The sequence below is a fragment of the Salmo salar genome, chromosome 18, assembly GCF_965601325.2.
Source record: "Salmo salar chromosome 18, fSalSal1, whole genome shotgun sequence".
In the NCBI taxonomy this organism is placed as follows: Eukaryota; Metazoa; Chordata; class Actinopteri; order Salmoniformes; family Salmonidae; genus Salmo; species Salmo salar.
The window spans coordinates 17,228,555-17,242,274 of NC_138308.1; the positions used below are offsets into that span (position 1 = coordinate 17,228,555).

The window sequence follows — 13,720 nt, forward strand, 5'->3', positions numbered from 1 at the left end:
CTTCCCTGTTCCTCTCTAGGGCGCTTGGTCACACATACACGCACGCACACAGGCACACACACATACGCAAGCACACAGTTCAACTTGAGTGTGCTCAATTAGTTGCACATTATGAAACCACTCCAGAAGAACAATGTGATAAATACCAAGCACAAGCGCACACACCGCAGCACAGAACTCTTGACTGTTAAGTGTGTAAAGCCAATGTACATGAACACCCCTAAAGAACTGATCCATCTGTAATAACCTCTGACGATCTCAAAGCATTATATTCTGAAATGTTTTGGTCAGAGATCATTTGAATAGAACCAGCAGAAGATCTTCACCGAAAGGTTGGGGGTTAGGGGGAGTGTGTTGGCAATGGGCATATCTGCTGCTGATGATATAATCCTATTAATGAGTTTGGAATGGGGAGAGGCTATACGCCTGGTGCCCAAATGGATGACGTTTGTCTGCCAAGCAAGAGTCGAGTGGAGATGAACGGACTCAGTTCAGTTTAGCCAGCCGTCCCGATGAGCCCTTCCCAGCAAGCTAGCTAGTTTATTTTTGGGGCTAGAAACTTCGGCGAGAATTTGAAACTTGTTTGCCGAAATTGGGACTTGGGCTTGTTTAGAATCACTCTGTTTTTATCGGAGTAATTGTTATGTTTTTTTTATTTTATTACTTGAATTTAACGTTAGACGTTAATGCCGTAGTTGTACATTTTCGGTGAAAATCATGACAAAAATGTTGCGCTTTAGCTGTCACCCTGGCCTTATATTGGCTAAACTATCTAGCTACTTTCCTCTCCTTACTGCGGCAAGCGGGAGCGAAGGACACTGTGCCCCATGTTGTTGTGTTGCCGGCTTTCAGCGCAAACTCTCCCCATTGAGCAGTATAGGCTGTATCACTGTGGCATCCAGATGGTTACCACCAATAAGTTATTTCTCGTGTAGGCTGCTATCCAACTCAAAATAAAATGAAGTGGGATGGAACAAATTGGAGATGGTGACCAATGCTACAAGTTATTTCTCCCTCGCCCTTCAAAATACACATCACTTTCTTTCATAAGTTTTAACTAGCACCATGCTGTTACCAGCTAGCCAGCATAAACGAAGGGCATATCAGAACGATTTACTGAACCGTATCTATTCGTCTCCACACTGACTCTCAGCTGTGCGACACACTTCATCCATTTAGGCACCAGGCATGTCCATATAGCATCTCCCCATGAAATGTTCTTTAGCAGGCTATTAGAGCACAAGCATGCTGCTGTCCCTCCCCATCTTGCTGTTTGTGCTATTTACCCTGGCTATTAAAACATACTCGGCCCATCATCCCCTCTGTTCCTTTCTCTTGTCTCCATCCTGGGCCAGGAATCCCAGTGTTTCCGTTTCCATTCACCACACAGTAGTAGCAGACCACCTCTCTCTTTCCCGTCTCTCTAGTCTTATTTTAATGTGAGGTATATTATAACCACTTTCTGTTGTAGTGGTGTCTTGTCCTGTACGACCCCCGAACTTGAAGTTTGTTGCACACCCACATTTCAGTTTATATTTTAATTCTCTGCATTTAAACTCACTGTGTGAACAGGAAACCGAGCAAGGTGAGATCCTAAATGTACACTAATGCCTGTCACTCCTTTGTTTGTCTGCCAGGCGTCTGCAGTGTGCTTGCGAGCCCCCGTGTCAGAGTCCCTGTCCCGGCTGCAGAGGGACCAGCTGCAGAAGTTTGCCCAGTACCTCATAAGTGAGCTTCCCCAACAGGTAAGACTGTCGCACCACACTAACTGGTTAGATTATCTGCGAGCTTCACTTCAGGAATAATGGGTGGGCTGGCTATCTCAATGTGGAGGGTCATCATAACTAGGAGGCAAGTTCCAAACACTGAAACCACCAAGTTACATTCAAATGTGTAAATATAAATATTGTTGTATTTGCAAAACCATATATTGTGCATAGAATCCTAGACACATTTCTCAATCCCTTTAGGCTCTTCAAAAACATTTAGATAATGTTGTTTATATATTGAAGATTACCAATAGTTGCAAAAATACATTCAGTTGAATGTGTGAACAATGTTGTCCTACCTCCAAGTGGTTAGGTTTGTAGAGGTAGCTATGCTCTGCCTGTAACAGGCCCAGTCTCAATACTCCCTTTGTTTGCCCCCTGTGCTACTGGGATAAAGAACACACAGTAGTTGCATTGTCTCCTTATGTATTACAGTCAATAGTGCACTGTTGGTCAGTGTAATGTTACTCAGCTCTAAGGCCAACTGTATTTCTTAGCTGTAATTAGAGCCTTGTGTTCAACAAGTAGCCATGAGAAGCTATGCCCCCCCCCACCCCACCACCCCTGAAACAATGGCGAAACCGATTGTCATAACCTATCATTAATGGATCTGAAACAGATTCTGTCATACTCATTAAAACGGATGTTATTTTTGTCCTCCAGATTTTGCCCACAGCCCAGAGGCTCCTGGATGAGCTCCTGTCCTCCCAGTCCACAGCCATCAACACAGTGTGTGGGGCTCCCGGTACGCCCTGCCTGCACTTCTGTTTGCCTCCTGCAGGGGGCAGCCTCTACTTATCTCTCACAAGGGTTCATGATGTGATCGGAGACTATGATAATGAGTCAAAGTGCTGTGTATTGTATGGGGTGTAACTCACCACATCCTCCACCAAAATGAGATAGGGGTTGCGTCCCACGCCCACAACTGTAGATAGTGCAAATGGTAGAGATGGAGGCCTGAGGGCGTTTTGCTCATGTGTATATATGTGTGGTTTGAGCATGCTATAGTGTGGTTCAGATGGCCCTCACATGGCATGTGTTTCCCAATTATCAGCTTAAATCAGCCTCTTGACATTTCCTGTATGTTTGTTGTATTGCATTTCTCGGAGTTTGTGTTTACTCCCTCTCTCCTGTGTACAGACCCCACTGCTGGCCCCTCAGCCTCTGATCAGAGCACCTGGTATCTAGATGAGTCTACGCTCAGTGACAACATCAAGAAGACTCTGCACAAGTTCTGTGGCCCCTCTCCTGTTGTCTTCAGGTAAGACAGAGACTGGCATAGTCAAAGGTAACAGGAGAGGACGCAGGTAATGTGTGGAAGTATACTTGCTAACCTGTGTGTGTGCTCCCTCTCTCCCGGTGCAGTGACGTCAACTCCATGTACCTGTCATCCACGGAGCCTCCGGCGGCGGCAGAGTGGGCGTGTCTGCTGAGGCCGCTGAGGGGGCGGGAGCCCGAGGGGATCTGGAACCTCCTGTCCATCGTCAGGGAGATGCTCAAAAGGAGAGACAGCAACGCTGCACCCCTACTAGAGATCCTCACTGAGCAGTGTCTCACTTATGAACAGGTAACCCACACGTTACATACATACTTATTCACACATGATAGGACAGAGGTGACTGTTCTCTCCTCAGATCATTGGCTGGTGGTACAGCGTGCGTACATCGGCATCCCACAGCAGTGCCAGCGGGCACACGGGGCGCAGCAATGGGCAGTCGGAGGTGGCCGCCCACGCCTGCGCCAGCATGTGTGATGAGATGGTCGTTCTGTGGAGGCTGGCTGTCTTAGACCCCACCATGAGCCCTCATAGGTGAGGTCACTTCCCTTTCTTCCTGCCTAACACTTACTTAGCCTTGGTTTCCTACATCAACTAGAATAGTGTCTAATACTGACAACACAGCACTCCTGCTGTCTCTCTTACCTTCAATTCTCACTTTCACAACCCATTCCAGGTCTATATCTGTCTGCGTTGGGTTGATATACACTCTTTTGAGGCTCTGTTAAGTTAATCTGGTTAGAGCAGTAAGTGTTTGGGACATTGAGTGTATTAGACCAGGGCATCCTCCTGATTCACTGTGACCTGATTGCTGCTTGGCCTTTAGAGTGCTATGTGGTCTCACTCGACACTGTGTTAAATGAGCTCTTTGAGACGCAATGACAGAAAGCGAAATAAGGAACAATAGTGTCAGTTCCTTGCAGAAAGCTCTTTGTGTGTGTCTTTCAGTTACAGTGGCAATTATCAGAATAATGGTGTGTGTGTGTGCTTGTTTGTCACTATCGTCTCTGCTCTGTGGCCTTTGTTTCCTGGACTGACTATAACAATGTGTGTCTACGTTTCTTTTTGCACCATTCCATAGGCGTTTGGAGCTGGCTGCCCAGCTCAAGCAGTGGCATCTGAAAGTGATTGAGATCGTGAAGCGAGGACAACACCGCAAGTCCCTGGACAAACTGTTCCAGGGCTTCAAGCCAGCCGTGGAGTCCTGCTACTTCAACTGGGAGGTGGCCTACCCACTGCCAGGCATCACCTACTGCAGTGCAGACAAGAAGAGCGCTTCCTTCTGCTGGGCCAGGGCAGTGCAGCAGCAGAGAGGGGCCAAGGCTGGCCTGGCTGGAGACCCCCCTGAACCTGGAGGAGGGAGATCTGGTAGCTCTGAGGGAGGTGGGGGAGACTACAAGGGCAGAAGTCCCCAACAAGAAGTGGCGGTCAGGCCCAAAGAGACCATCGTGAGCAAGAGGAAGGGGTTGTCGGCCGGGGGCGGAGGAGGGGTCCTAGTGCGGCTAGGGGGCAGTGTGTCTCTCTCTCTAGAGGAGGGCAGTAGTAAGGGGATGTACAAAGGCGCAGGTTCCTCCTCGTCCACTGGGGGCAAGGCTAAGATAGCACAGGGGGGCAAGTCGTCCTCTGGGGGATCAGGAGTGGTAGGGGGAAAACACCAAGCAGCCAAGCGGCGCACCAGCAGTGAGGACAGCTCCCTCGAGCCTGACATGGCCGAGCTGAGCCTGGATGATGGCTCCAGTCTGGCGCTGGGCGCTGAGGCCAGCAACACCTTTGACTTCACGCCCCCGCCGCCCGAGATGCTGCCCTCACCAAGCCCGCTACTCAGAGAGCCACACAAATACAGTGGGGGAGGGAAAGTGGCCGGAAACACGCCCAAGGAGCGCGCCTTCGAGGGCAAACGGGTCACCCTTGCTGCCACCCTACCTTCCGCTGAGGCCCAGCCCGCCTTCCCCACCAAAGAGAACGCTGCTGTCATCGTGGAAGCAGCCATTGCCGTGGTGAATGTGGAGGCGGAGATGAATGGAAATGAGGAGGCGGCCATCGCTGGAGACGTTCGGCCCTCCACCTCGGTTGTTACCGTGACTGCAGCTGCCGCCAAGTCACCGCGTGATGGCCGCCGAGAAACTGGCACTGGAGCTGTAGCCCTGCCCAATCAGGCCCCAGAGGCAGCAGCAGAAGCAGGGGCGGGAGGAGACCCTGTAGGAGAGGATGACTACCAGGCCTACTTTCTGAATTCAGCTAATGAGGAGGGTGTAGAGAGAGTGTCGGAGAACAACAATGAGGAGGAACCAGACATCTTTGCTGGGATCAAGCCACTGGAGCAGGAGGGCCAGATGGAGGTGCTGTTTGCATGTGCAGAGGCCCTCCACGCTCACGGCTACAGCAACGATGCCTGCAGACTGGCAGTGGAGCTGGCTGGAGACCTGCTGGCCAACCCTCCAGACCTGAAGGTGGAGCAGCCCCAGACCAAGGGCAAGAAGAGCAAGGTGTCCACCAGCAGGCAGACCCAGGTGGCCACAAACACCCTGGTTAAGACCTCTTTCTTGCTGACGGTGCTGAGCGAGAGGCTGGAGCTTCACAACCTGGCCTTCAGCACGGGTATGTTCTCTCTGGAGCTGCAGAGGCCCCCAGCCTCCACCAAGGCCCTGGAGGTCAAGCTTGCCTACCAGGAGTCAGAGGTGGTGGCTCTGCTGAAGAAAATCCCTCTGGGCCTGGTGGAGATGACGTCCATACGGGACAGGGCCGAGCAGCTCCGAGACGGGAACTTCTGTGACTACAGGCCCGTCCTGCCCCTCATGCTGGCCAGCTTCATATTTGATGTGCTATGTACCCCAGGTGAATCTCGCTACACATTTTTAATTCCCCATTGAGATTCTGTTTGAGCTCACATAATACATACACCAAACAGTACATATGCACACAGATGTATAACGTTTACTTGATAATTGATCTGAATTACACGTCATGCAGGCATCACATAAGTGAGACTTCCAGTCATTTATATTTCACCTCGTCCCCCTCTCAATGTTGTTTGTACAGTTGTGTCCCCCACAGGTTCCCGTCCGCCTAGCCGTAACCGGAACAACGAGATGCCTGGAGACGAGGAGCTGGGCTTTGAGGCGGCTGTAGCAGCACTGGGTAAGATCAACCACAAGGTTTTTTGCATTTACACCTTCAGAAAGAGGTAGGCGCCATTTTGTGGTTCCGTGTTGAGGTTAGTGATACTTAAATAGGAAAACGTACTAGTTGGGCTTAGAAACAGATGAACTCTTTTGCTTCTGTCTTTTCATCTTTCTAACCCCCTGGTGTAGGTATGAAGACCACAGTGAGCGAGGCAGAGCATCCTCTGCTGTGTGAGGGGACCAGGAGAGAGAAAGGAGATTTGGCTCTGGCCCTCATGATCACATACAAGGATGACCAGAGCAAGCTGAAAAAGGTAGACCTTCCGCACTGTGGCCAGTAGAATAACTAGTTACCAACAAACATATTAATGCATTTTTTTGAATGCATTTTAAGGCTTGTGGATGACTCTCCTCTCTCTCTGACCTCCCAGATCCTGGACAAGCTGCTGGACAGAGAGAGCCAGACCCACAAGCCCCAGACCCTGAGCTCCTTCTACTCCAGCAAGCCAGCTGCCAACAGCCAAAGGAGCCCGTCCAAGCACGCTGCCCACACTGCTCACGGACACGGAGGTGCCACCGGAGGGGTGTCCAAACATGCCCCCAACGCCACAGCTGCAGCCGGGTCCTCCTCCTCCTTGCAAGCGGTGGCTGCTGGGGGGGCGGCAGGACAGCAGGCGGGTCTGGCGGGCAGTGGAGTGCAGAACAACTCCACAGCCGGAGAGTGTGTCAGTGAGGCCAGAGAGCAAGGTGAGACACAGACTGGGTGGTAATGACATACTTTACCTGTGATGCACTGAACATGAGGTGTTATCCTACCTATGCAAAACAGATTTGTTGAAAATGGAAGGAATCGTTTTAATCCAACTCTGTGTTGCTACTGTTTAGATGTAAAACTTATTCATTACTTATTGTATTATTGTCTTAGCAGACGGCGTCCAGCCTGCGTCATGTGACCAGCCGAGCGAGGCTGCCCCATTCAAGCCAGAGGGCACAGTGCCCAGCCGCTTGGCGCTGGGAGGACGGGGGGCATACAGCGGGCGCTGCTGGGGCTCTCCTGTCCGCCAGAAGAAGAAACACACAGGTAACCATGACAACCCCACCTCAACCTCAGATTAAGACACTGGCTGTCTCACGAATAACAGCCTATACTGTATAGTGTGCACTTCATTTGAACAGGGTGTATTATATGACTCGAATGGCCATCTAGAGGTAGTATTGACACATGGCTGACTAGATAGAAGTTTGAGTTTTAAGGGTTTTTACCTTGTTGTCCCAGGCATGGCGAGTATCGACAGCAGTGCTCCTGAGACCACCTCAGACAGCTCCCCCACCCTTAGTCGACGCCCACTCAGAGGGGGCTGGGCCGCAGCCTCCTGGGGGAGGGGCCAAGACAGTGACAGCATCAGCAGCTCCTCTTCTGATTCGCTAGGCTCCTCCTCATCCAGTGGCTCTCGCAGGGCCGGAGGCGGAGCTAGGGCAAAGAGCACAGACACCAGCAGGTGAGTGACTCCTACATATTCTATACACGTGTTGATGCCATCTGATTATTGGAGAACTCAACTAAGGTATTCACAAAAATATGCTAATTGAACATTCCTCTTCTCGCCCCCCTCTTAGGTATAAAGGGCGTCGTCCCGAGTGCCATGCACCCCATGTGCCCAACCAACCGTCAGAGGCGGCGGCCCACTTCTACTTCGAGTTGGCCAAGACGGTGCTGATCAAAGCCGGGGGCAACAGCTCCACCTCCATCTTCACCCAGCCCTCAGCCAGTGGAGGCCACCAGGGGCCCCACCGCAACTTGCACCTCTGTGCCTTTGAGATCGGCCTGTATGCCCTCGGCCTGCACAACTTTGTCTCACCTAACTGGCTCTCCAGGACCTACTCCTCCCACGTCTCCTGGATCACAGGTGAGGGGCTTTGTTTTTCTCTGTCCTTTCTCATCGGGATAGGTCACCCCAAAAGCAACGTTTCTTCTTTCATAGTCCATGAGACAGTAGTAGCTATAATGAATGTCTCTCCCTCTTCCCCTCCAGGCCAGGCCATGGAGATCGGCAGTGCTGCCCTCAACATCCTGGTGGAATGCTGGGACGGGCACCTCACCCCTCCCGAGGTGGCATCACTGGCCGACAGAGCATCACGGGCGCGGGACCCCAACATGGTTCGCGCTGCGGCTGAGCTGGCCCTAAGCTGCCTGCCCCATGCACACGCCCTCAACCCCAATGAGATCCAGAGGGCCCTGGTGCAGTGCAAGGAACAGGTACATGTCCGGTACTCTTCAGTTCTGCAGAAGACACATCGGACTACTCATGTAGGCTGGGCATCCTTTTATTCTTTTAACCATTTATCCATTTTCTCTCTAAAATGCACTTTTTTCCCTAAATCTCCTCATCCTTTCTTTTCTCTCTTTTCTTCACCTCCTCCCCTCCTCTCTCCCTGCAGGACAACGTGATGCTAGAGAAAGCCTGTATGGCTGTAGAGGAGGCAGCCAAGGGGGGCGGTGTGTACCCTGAGGTTCTGTTTGAGGTGGCCCACCAGTGGTACTGGCTCTATGAGCAGACAGTAGGAGGGGGCTCAGGGGCCCAGCGTGAAGGCCCGGGACGCTGTGGGGCCAACGGTGGAGCTGGAAGGAGGCCCCCAGAGACGGGCCATGGTGTAATGGACAACATTGGCAACATGGATTCCTCTGGCGTCGCCACGGTGACGGCCTCAGTGACAGCAGCGGCTGTGGTGCCCGTCATCTCTGTGGGCTCCACCATCTACCAATCACATGCCCTTCCCGGCTCGGCCATGGCCCACCCCCACACCCAGGGCCTGCACCCCTACACCACCATCCAGGCCCACCTACCCACTGTCTGCACCCCCCAGTACCTGGGGCACCCACTGCAGCACGTACCCCGGCCCACTGTATTCCCCGTGTCAGGGGGTGCCTACCCACAGGTAAGAGGACTGTCTGGAGTCATCATGGGAGGGAGGGAGGGAGGGAGGGAAGACTGATGGAGACAAGGAGATACTGATAAGATGGGCTGAGGGAGTGATAGTGGGGGAGAAGAATTCGATAAGAGATGGACATGGAGAAGGCAATAAGAGTCAAACTGAATTATTACTGGGTTTTAACAACAACAACAAAAATATTTAACTAAGTGCCATAGTTTTTAAAATATGATCATCATTGTTTTAAAACCATTACTTAATGGACAACATTTAAGATATTTTTTTTACAATGCCGGCCAAACCATCCCCTAACCCGGACGACGCTGGGACAATTGTGCGCCACTCTATGGGACTCCAGATCACGGCCGGTTGTGATACAGCCTGGGATCGAACCAGGGTCTGTAGTGATGCCTCTAGCACTGAGATGCAGTGCCTTAGACCGCTGCGCCACTCGGTACTTACTATCACAAATAAACTCAGAAGTAGGCTGGTTGAGAATCATTACTATGGCTTCCAGTGAAGTACTGTGCTGATAGTTCTTACATCTTAAGTAGCTTCCATCTACTTTGAAGACATAACGTATCTCTATACACCCCCAACTTTGCTTCACACTACAGTGGGGGGAAAAAGTATTTGATCCCCTGCTGATTTTGTACGTTTGCCCACTGACAAGGAAAGGATCAGTCTATAATTTTAATGGTAGGTTTATTTGAACAATGAGAGACAGAATAACTACAAAAATATCCAGAAAAACGCATGTCAAAAATGTTATAAATTGATTTGCATTTTAATGAGGGAAATAAGTATTTGACCCCCTCTCAATCAGAAAGATTTCTGGCTCCCAGGTGTCTTTTATACAGGTAACGAGCTGAGATTAGGAGCACACTCTTAAAGGGAGTGCTCCTAACCACAGCTTGTTACCTGTAAAAAGACACCTGTCCACAGAAGCAATCAATCAATCAGATTCCAAACTCTCCACCATGGCCAAGAGCAAAGAGCTCTCCAAGGACGTCAGGGACAAGATTGTAGACCTACACAAGGCTGGAATGGGCTACAAGACCATCGCCAAGCAGCTTGGTGAGAAGGTGACAACATTTGGTGCGATTATTCGCAAATGGAAGAAACACAAAAGAACTGTCAATCTCCCTCGGCCTGGGGCTCCATGCAAGATCTCACCTCGTGGAGTTGCAATGATCATGAGAACGGTGAGGAATCAGCCCAGAACTACACGGGAGGATCTTGTCAATGATCTCAAGGCAGCTGGGACCATAGTCACCAAGAAAACAATTGGTAACACACTACGCCGTGAAGGACTGAAATCCTGCAGCGCCCGCAAGGTCCCCCTGCTCAAGAATACATATACAGGCCCGTCTGAAGTCTGCCAATGAACATCTGAATGACTCAGAGGACAACTGGTGAGAGTGTTGTGGTCAGATGAGACCAAAATGGAGCTCTTTGACATCAACTCAACTCGCCGTGTTTGGAGGAGGAGGAATGCTGCCTCTGACCCCAAGAAGACCATCTCCACCGTCAAACATGGAGGTGGAAACATTATGCTTTGGGGGTGTTTTTCTGCTAAGGGGACAAGACAACTTCACCGCATCAAAGGGCCGATGGACGGGGCCATGTACCGTCAAATCTTTGGTGAGAACCTCCTTCCCTCAGCCAGGGCATTGAAAATGGGTCGTGGATGGGTATTCCAGTATGACAGTGACCCAAAACACACGGCCAAGGCAACAAAGGAGCGGCTCAAGAAGAAGCACATTAAGGTCCTGGAGTGGCCTAGCCAGTCTCCAGACCTTAATCCCATAGAAAATCTGTGGAGGGAGCTGAAGGTTCGAGTTGCCCAAACGTCAGCCTCGAAACATTAATGACTTGGAGAAGATCTGCAAAGAGGAATGGGTCAAAATCCCTTCTGAGATGTGTGCAAACCTGGTGGCCAACTACAAGAAATGTCTGACCTCTGATTGCCAACAAGGGTTTTGCCACCAAGTACTAAGTCATGTTTTGCAGAGGGGTCAAATACTTATTTCCCTCATTAAAATGCAAATTATTTTATAACATTTTTGACATGCGTTTTTCTGGATTTTTTTGGTATTCTGTCTCTCGCTGTTCAAATAAACCTACTATTAAAATTATAGACTGATCATTTCTTTGTAAGTGGGCAAACGTACAAAATCAGCAGGGGATCAAATACTTTTTCCCCCCACTGTAGATGCAAGCCTTCTCTCAGTCCCTAGGACATCACGGAGAATATCAGACGGTAGAGACTGCTCCACCCCGTTTGGAACTCACAAGATCCATTTGAGAATGAAACAATGAGTCTCCAGATTCACTAATGCACATTTTGCATTCCCTTTATTTAATTTCTATTATTGTTATTTTTTATTACAACTTTGATTTCATACACCTGTTTCTGTATATTGTATTTTATGAACTTTTTGGTTTCATTAAAAGCTTGTGACAGTTTTTTACAGTATATAATTGAGATGGAACAGAAAGATGTACAGACAACATTGAGTTTCAAGGCGACTCAACTAGACAACTGGACCACTGCCAAGTAATCAGTATGCACCGGTGTACCCCTAGTGTTTTTCAAAAATAGCAATTTCTCAAGCAATCGTTTTGCTAGGGCTGTTTGGGAGTGGTCTGAGTGGGGAGGGGAACACGGAAAACTAGCTGTTATTAGAATAAAGGTTTTGAACTCTCTTTAATATTGTCACCAGGCAAAACTCCATGCCACCACAACAGGCTGAAATTTCAGGCAGTCTTTTCAAACAGCTGTTACACTACAAGAGAATTATCACCAATTTCATAGTACTATTCCAACTTCATAGTGTGAAAATGTATATAAAACACAGGAATATCACATTTTTGACTGCACTGTGCCTTTAAGCCCACGACCATTGTCTTTTGTCACTCCAACATGTTGCTCGTCCCTCAGTGCAGACGAATGTCGCACTATCTGGTGTAAGACAGTGGCCCAGGACTGCAACAGAGAATAGCATCTAACTAATTTTAAGTGTGTCTGTGTGCCCTCTCAGGGAATGCACCCGGCCTTTATCGGTGCCCAGTACCCGTTCTCAGTGGCCACTGGCCCCCATCCGCCCATGGCAGCGACAGCGGTAACCTTCCCCGGTGTTCCCGTGCCGTCCATGACCCAGATCGCCGTCCACCCCTATCACACGGAGACCGGCCTGCCTCTTAGCACCACTGTAGCAGGTGAGCAGAGACCTCTGTTGTGGGTGTGTGCATGCACGCCTTTGTCCCTTGTATGTCTATAGATGTAAAATAATAATCTATTTAGCTCATGTAAGTGGGTGTAGTTTATGGTTCACATTTGATAGCAGAGGTTGTAAAAAAAATGTTTGGGGTGAACTTGGATGTTTTATAATGGACTCTCTATGGCACTCTCAGGAGCCGCATCTTTTTCCCCTTTCTATCCAGTAGGTGGCGTCCATTCAGGCGCCACAATCCAGGCCATTCAGGGGTCATCTCTTCCTGGAATGTCTTCTCAGCCTGTCTCATTGGTCAGTGCCCCCTTCCCGTCTGAAGACGAGCAGCATAGCCAGCCAATCAGCCAGCAGGGCCTTCACTACCTGCACTCAGCATACAGAGTTGGTGAGGAACAACCATTCTTTTAAGTGTCCATGATAAGCATCTCTAGATGGTATATGCACTGGGAATATCAGTTCAATCATTTGCTATGGTTAAGCTTTTGATTCAAACTAATTGATGGTGTTGATAACTGTGATATTTGACCCTGACTCTTTGATAGGCATGCTAGCTTTGGAGATGCTTGGCAGGAGGGCTCACAACGACCACCCCAATAACTTCTCCCGCAGCCCCCCATACACAGAGGACGTCAAGTGGCTCCTGGGCCTGGCTGCACGGCTAGGTGAGCAAGGGCAGATGCAGGGGTGAAGAGGGCATTCTGCAAGCATCTTTGATTCTAGTGGTTGTTTTATCTATTACGGTGTTTTGGGAATTATAGATTTGAATTATTGATACATCAGCATAACAGTATCTGGTGGTTTACAAAGGTGAGGACTACAGTTGAATGCTAAGTAAGACACATAAACAGAAATATCGATATCGGAGCACTGCATTTTCTGTGTATGTTGAGAGGATTGTACTGAAATGACAGGGCACTCTGCTAGAATTCAAAGAAGAACATATGTTAGCCATAGACTTATGTTAACTGTCAGTAAATACTAACTGCTCCCGGGTCTCCCATCCTCTCCAGGGGTGAACTACGTGTACCAGTTCTGTGTGGGTGCGGCTAAGGGCGTGCTCAGCCCCTTCGTCCTTCAGGAGATCATCATGGAGGCTCTCCAGAGACTGAACCCCGCCCACATCCATGCCCACCTCCGCACGCCTGCCTTCCACCAACTGGTGCAGCGCTGCCAGCAGGCCTACCTACAGGTAACACCAGGGTCCAGGCTGCAAACTACCCCCTAGATCCTTCCCTTAGCCTCTTCAACAGGCCTATTGACAGGTAACACCACAGCCCAGGCCGCAAACATCCCCTAGCCACTTGGCCAGGTATGTATAAGCTATGTGGTGAATGGTGATGGCTTCACCTAGTCTTCCAAGACTTAGGGGATATTTTTGCCGTATTG

At 49.8% G+C, this 13,720-nt stretch overlaps 1 protein-coding gene across 11 annotated transcripts in view; it reads left to right on the forward strand.

The window, feature by feature from the left end:
* Positions 1-13,720, forward strand: part of zswim8 (zinc finger, SWIM-type containing 8) — a 42,595-nt gene that overhangs the window by 25,425 nt on the left and 3,450 nt on the right. For 4 of the 11 annotated variants that reach the window (XM_082964751.1, XM_082964753.1, XM_082964752.1 and 1 more), the window contains 18 exons: positions 1,638-1,745; positions 2,433-2,514; positions 2,910-3,030; positions 3,135-3,336; positions 3,404-3,579; positions 4,127-5,880; positions 6,085-6,183; positions 6,357-6,481; positions 6,599-6,914; positions 7,093-7,248; positions 7,444-7,666; positions 7,785-8,074; positions 8,201-8,475; positions 8,607-9,104; positions 12,122-12,320; positions 12,516-12,719; positions 12,877-12,996; positions 13,345-13,523. In XM_082964751.1, the coding sequence (XP_082820877.1) occupies positions 1,638-1,745; positions 2,433-2,514; positions 2,910-3,030; positions 3,135-3,336; positions 3,404-3,579; positions 4,127-5,880; positions 6,085-6,183; positions 6,357-6,481; positions 6,599-6,914; positions 7,093-7,248; positions 7,444-7,666; positions 7,785-8,074; positions 8,201-8,475; positions 8,607-9,104; positions 12,122-12,320; positions 12,516-12,719; positions 12,877-12,996; positions 13,345-13,523 (5,127 nt within the window). The remainder of the gene's footprint in view (positions 1-1,637; positions 1,746-2,432; positions 2,515-2,909; positions 3,031-3,134; positions 3,337-3,403; positions 3,580-4,126; positions 5,881-6,084; positions 6,184-6,356; positions 6,482-6,598; positions 6,915-7,092; positions 7,249-7,443; positions 7,667-7,784; positions 8,075-8,200; positions 8,476-8,606; positions 9,105-12,121; positions 12,321-12,515; positions 12,720-12,876; positions 12,997-13,344; positions 13,524-13,720) is intronic. The other 7 variants (XM_082964755.1, XM_082964754.1, XM_082964756.1 and 4 more) reach the window with 7 other exon arrangements.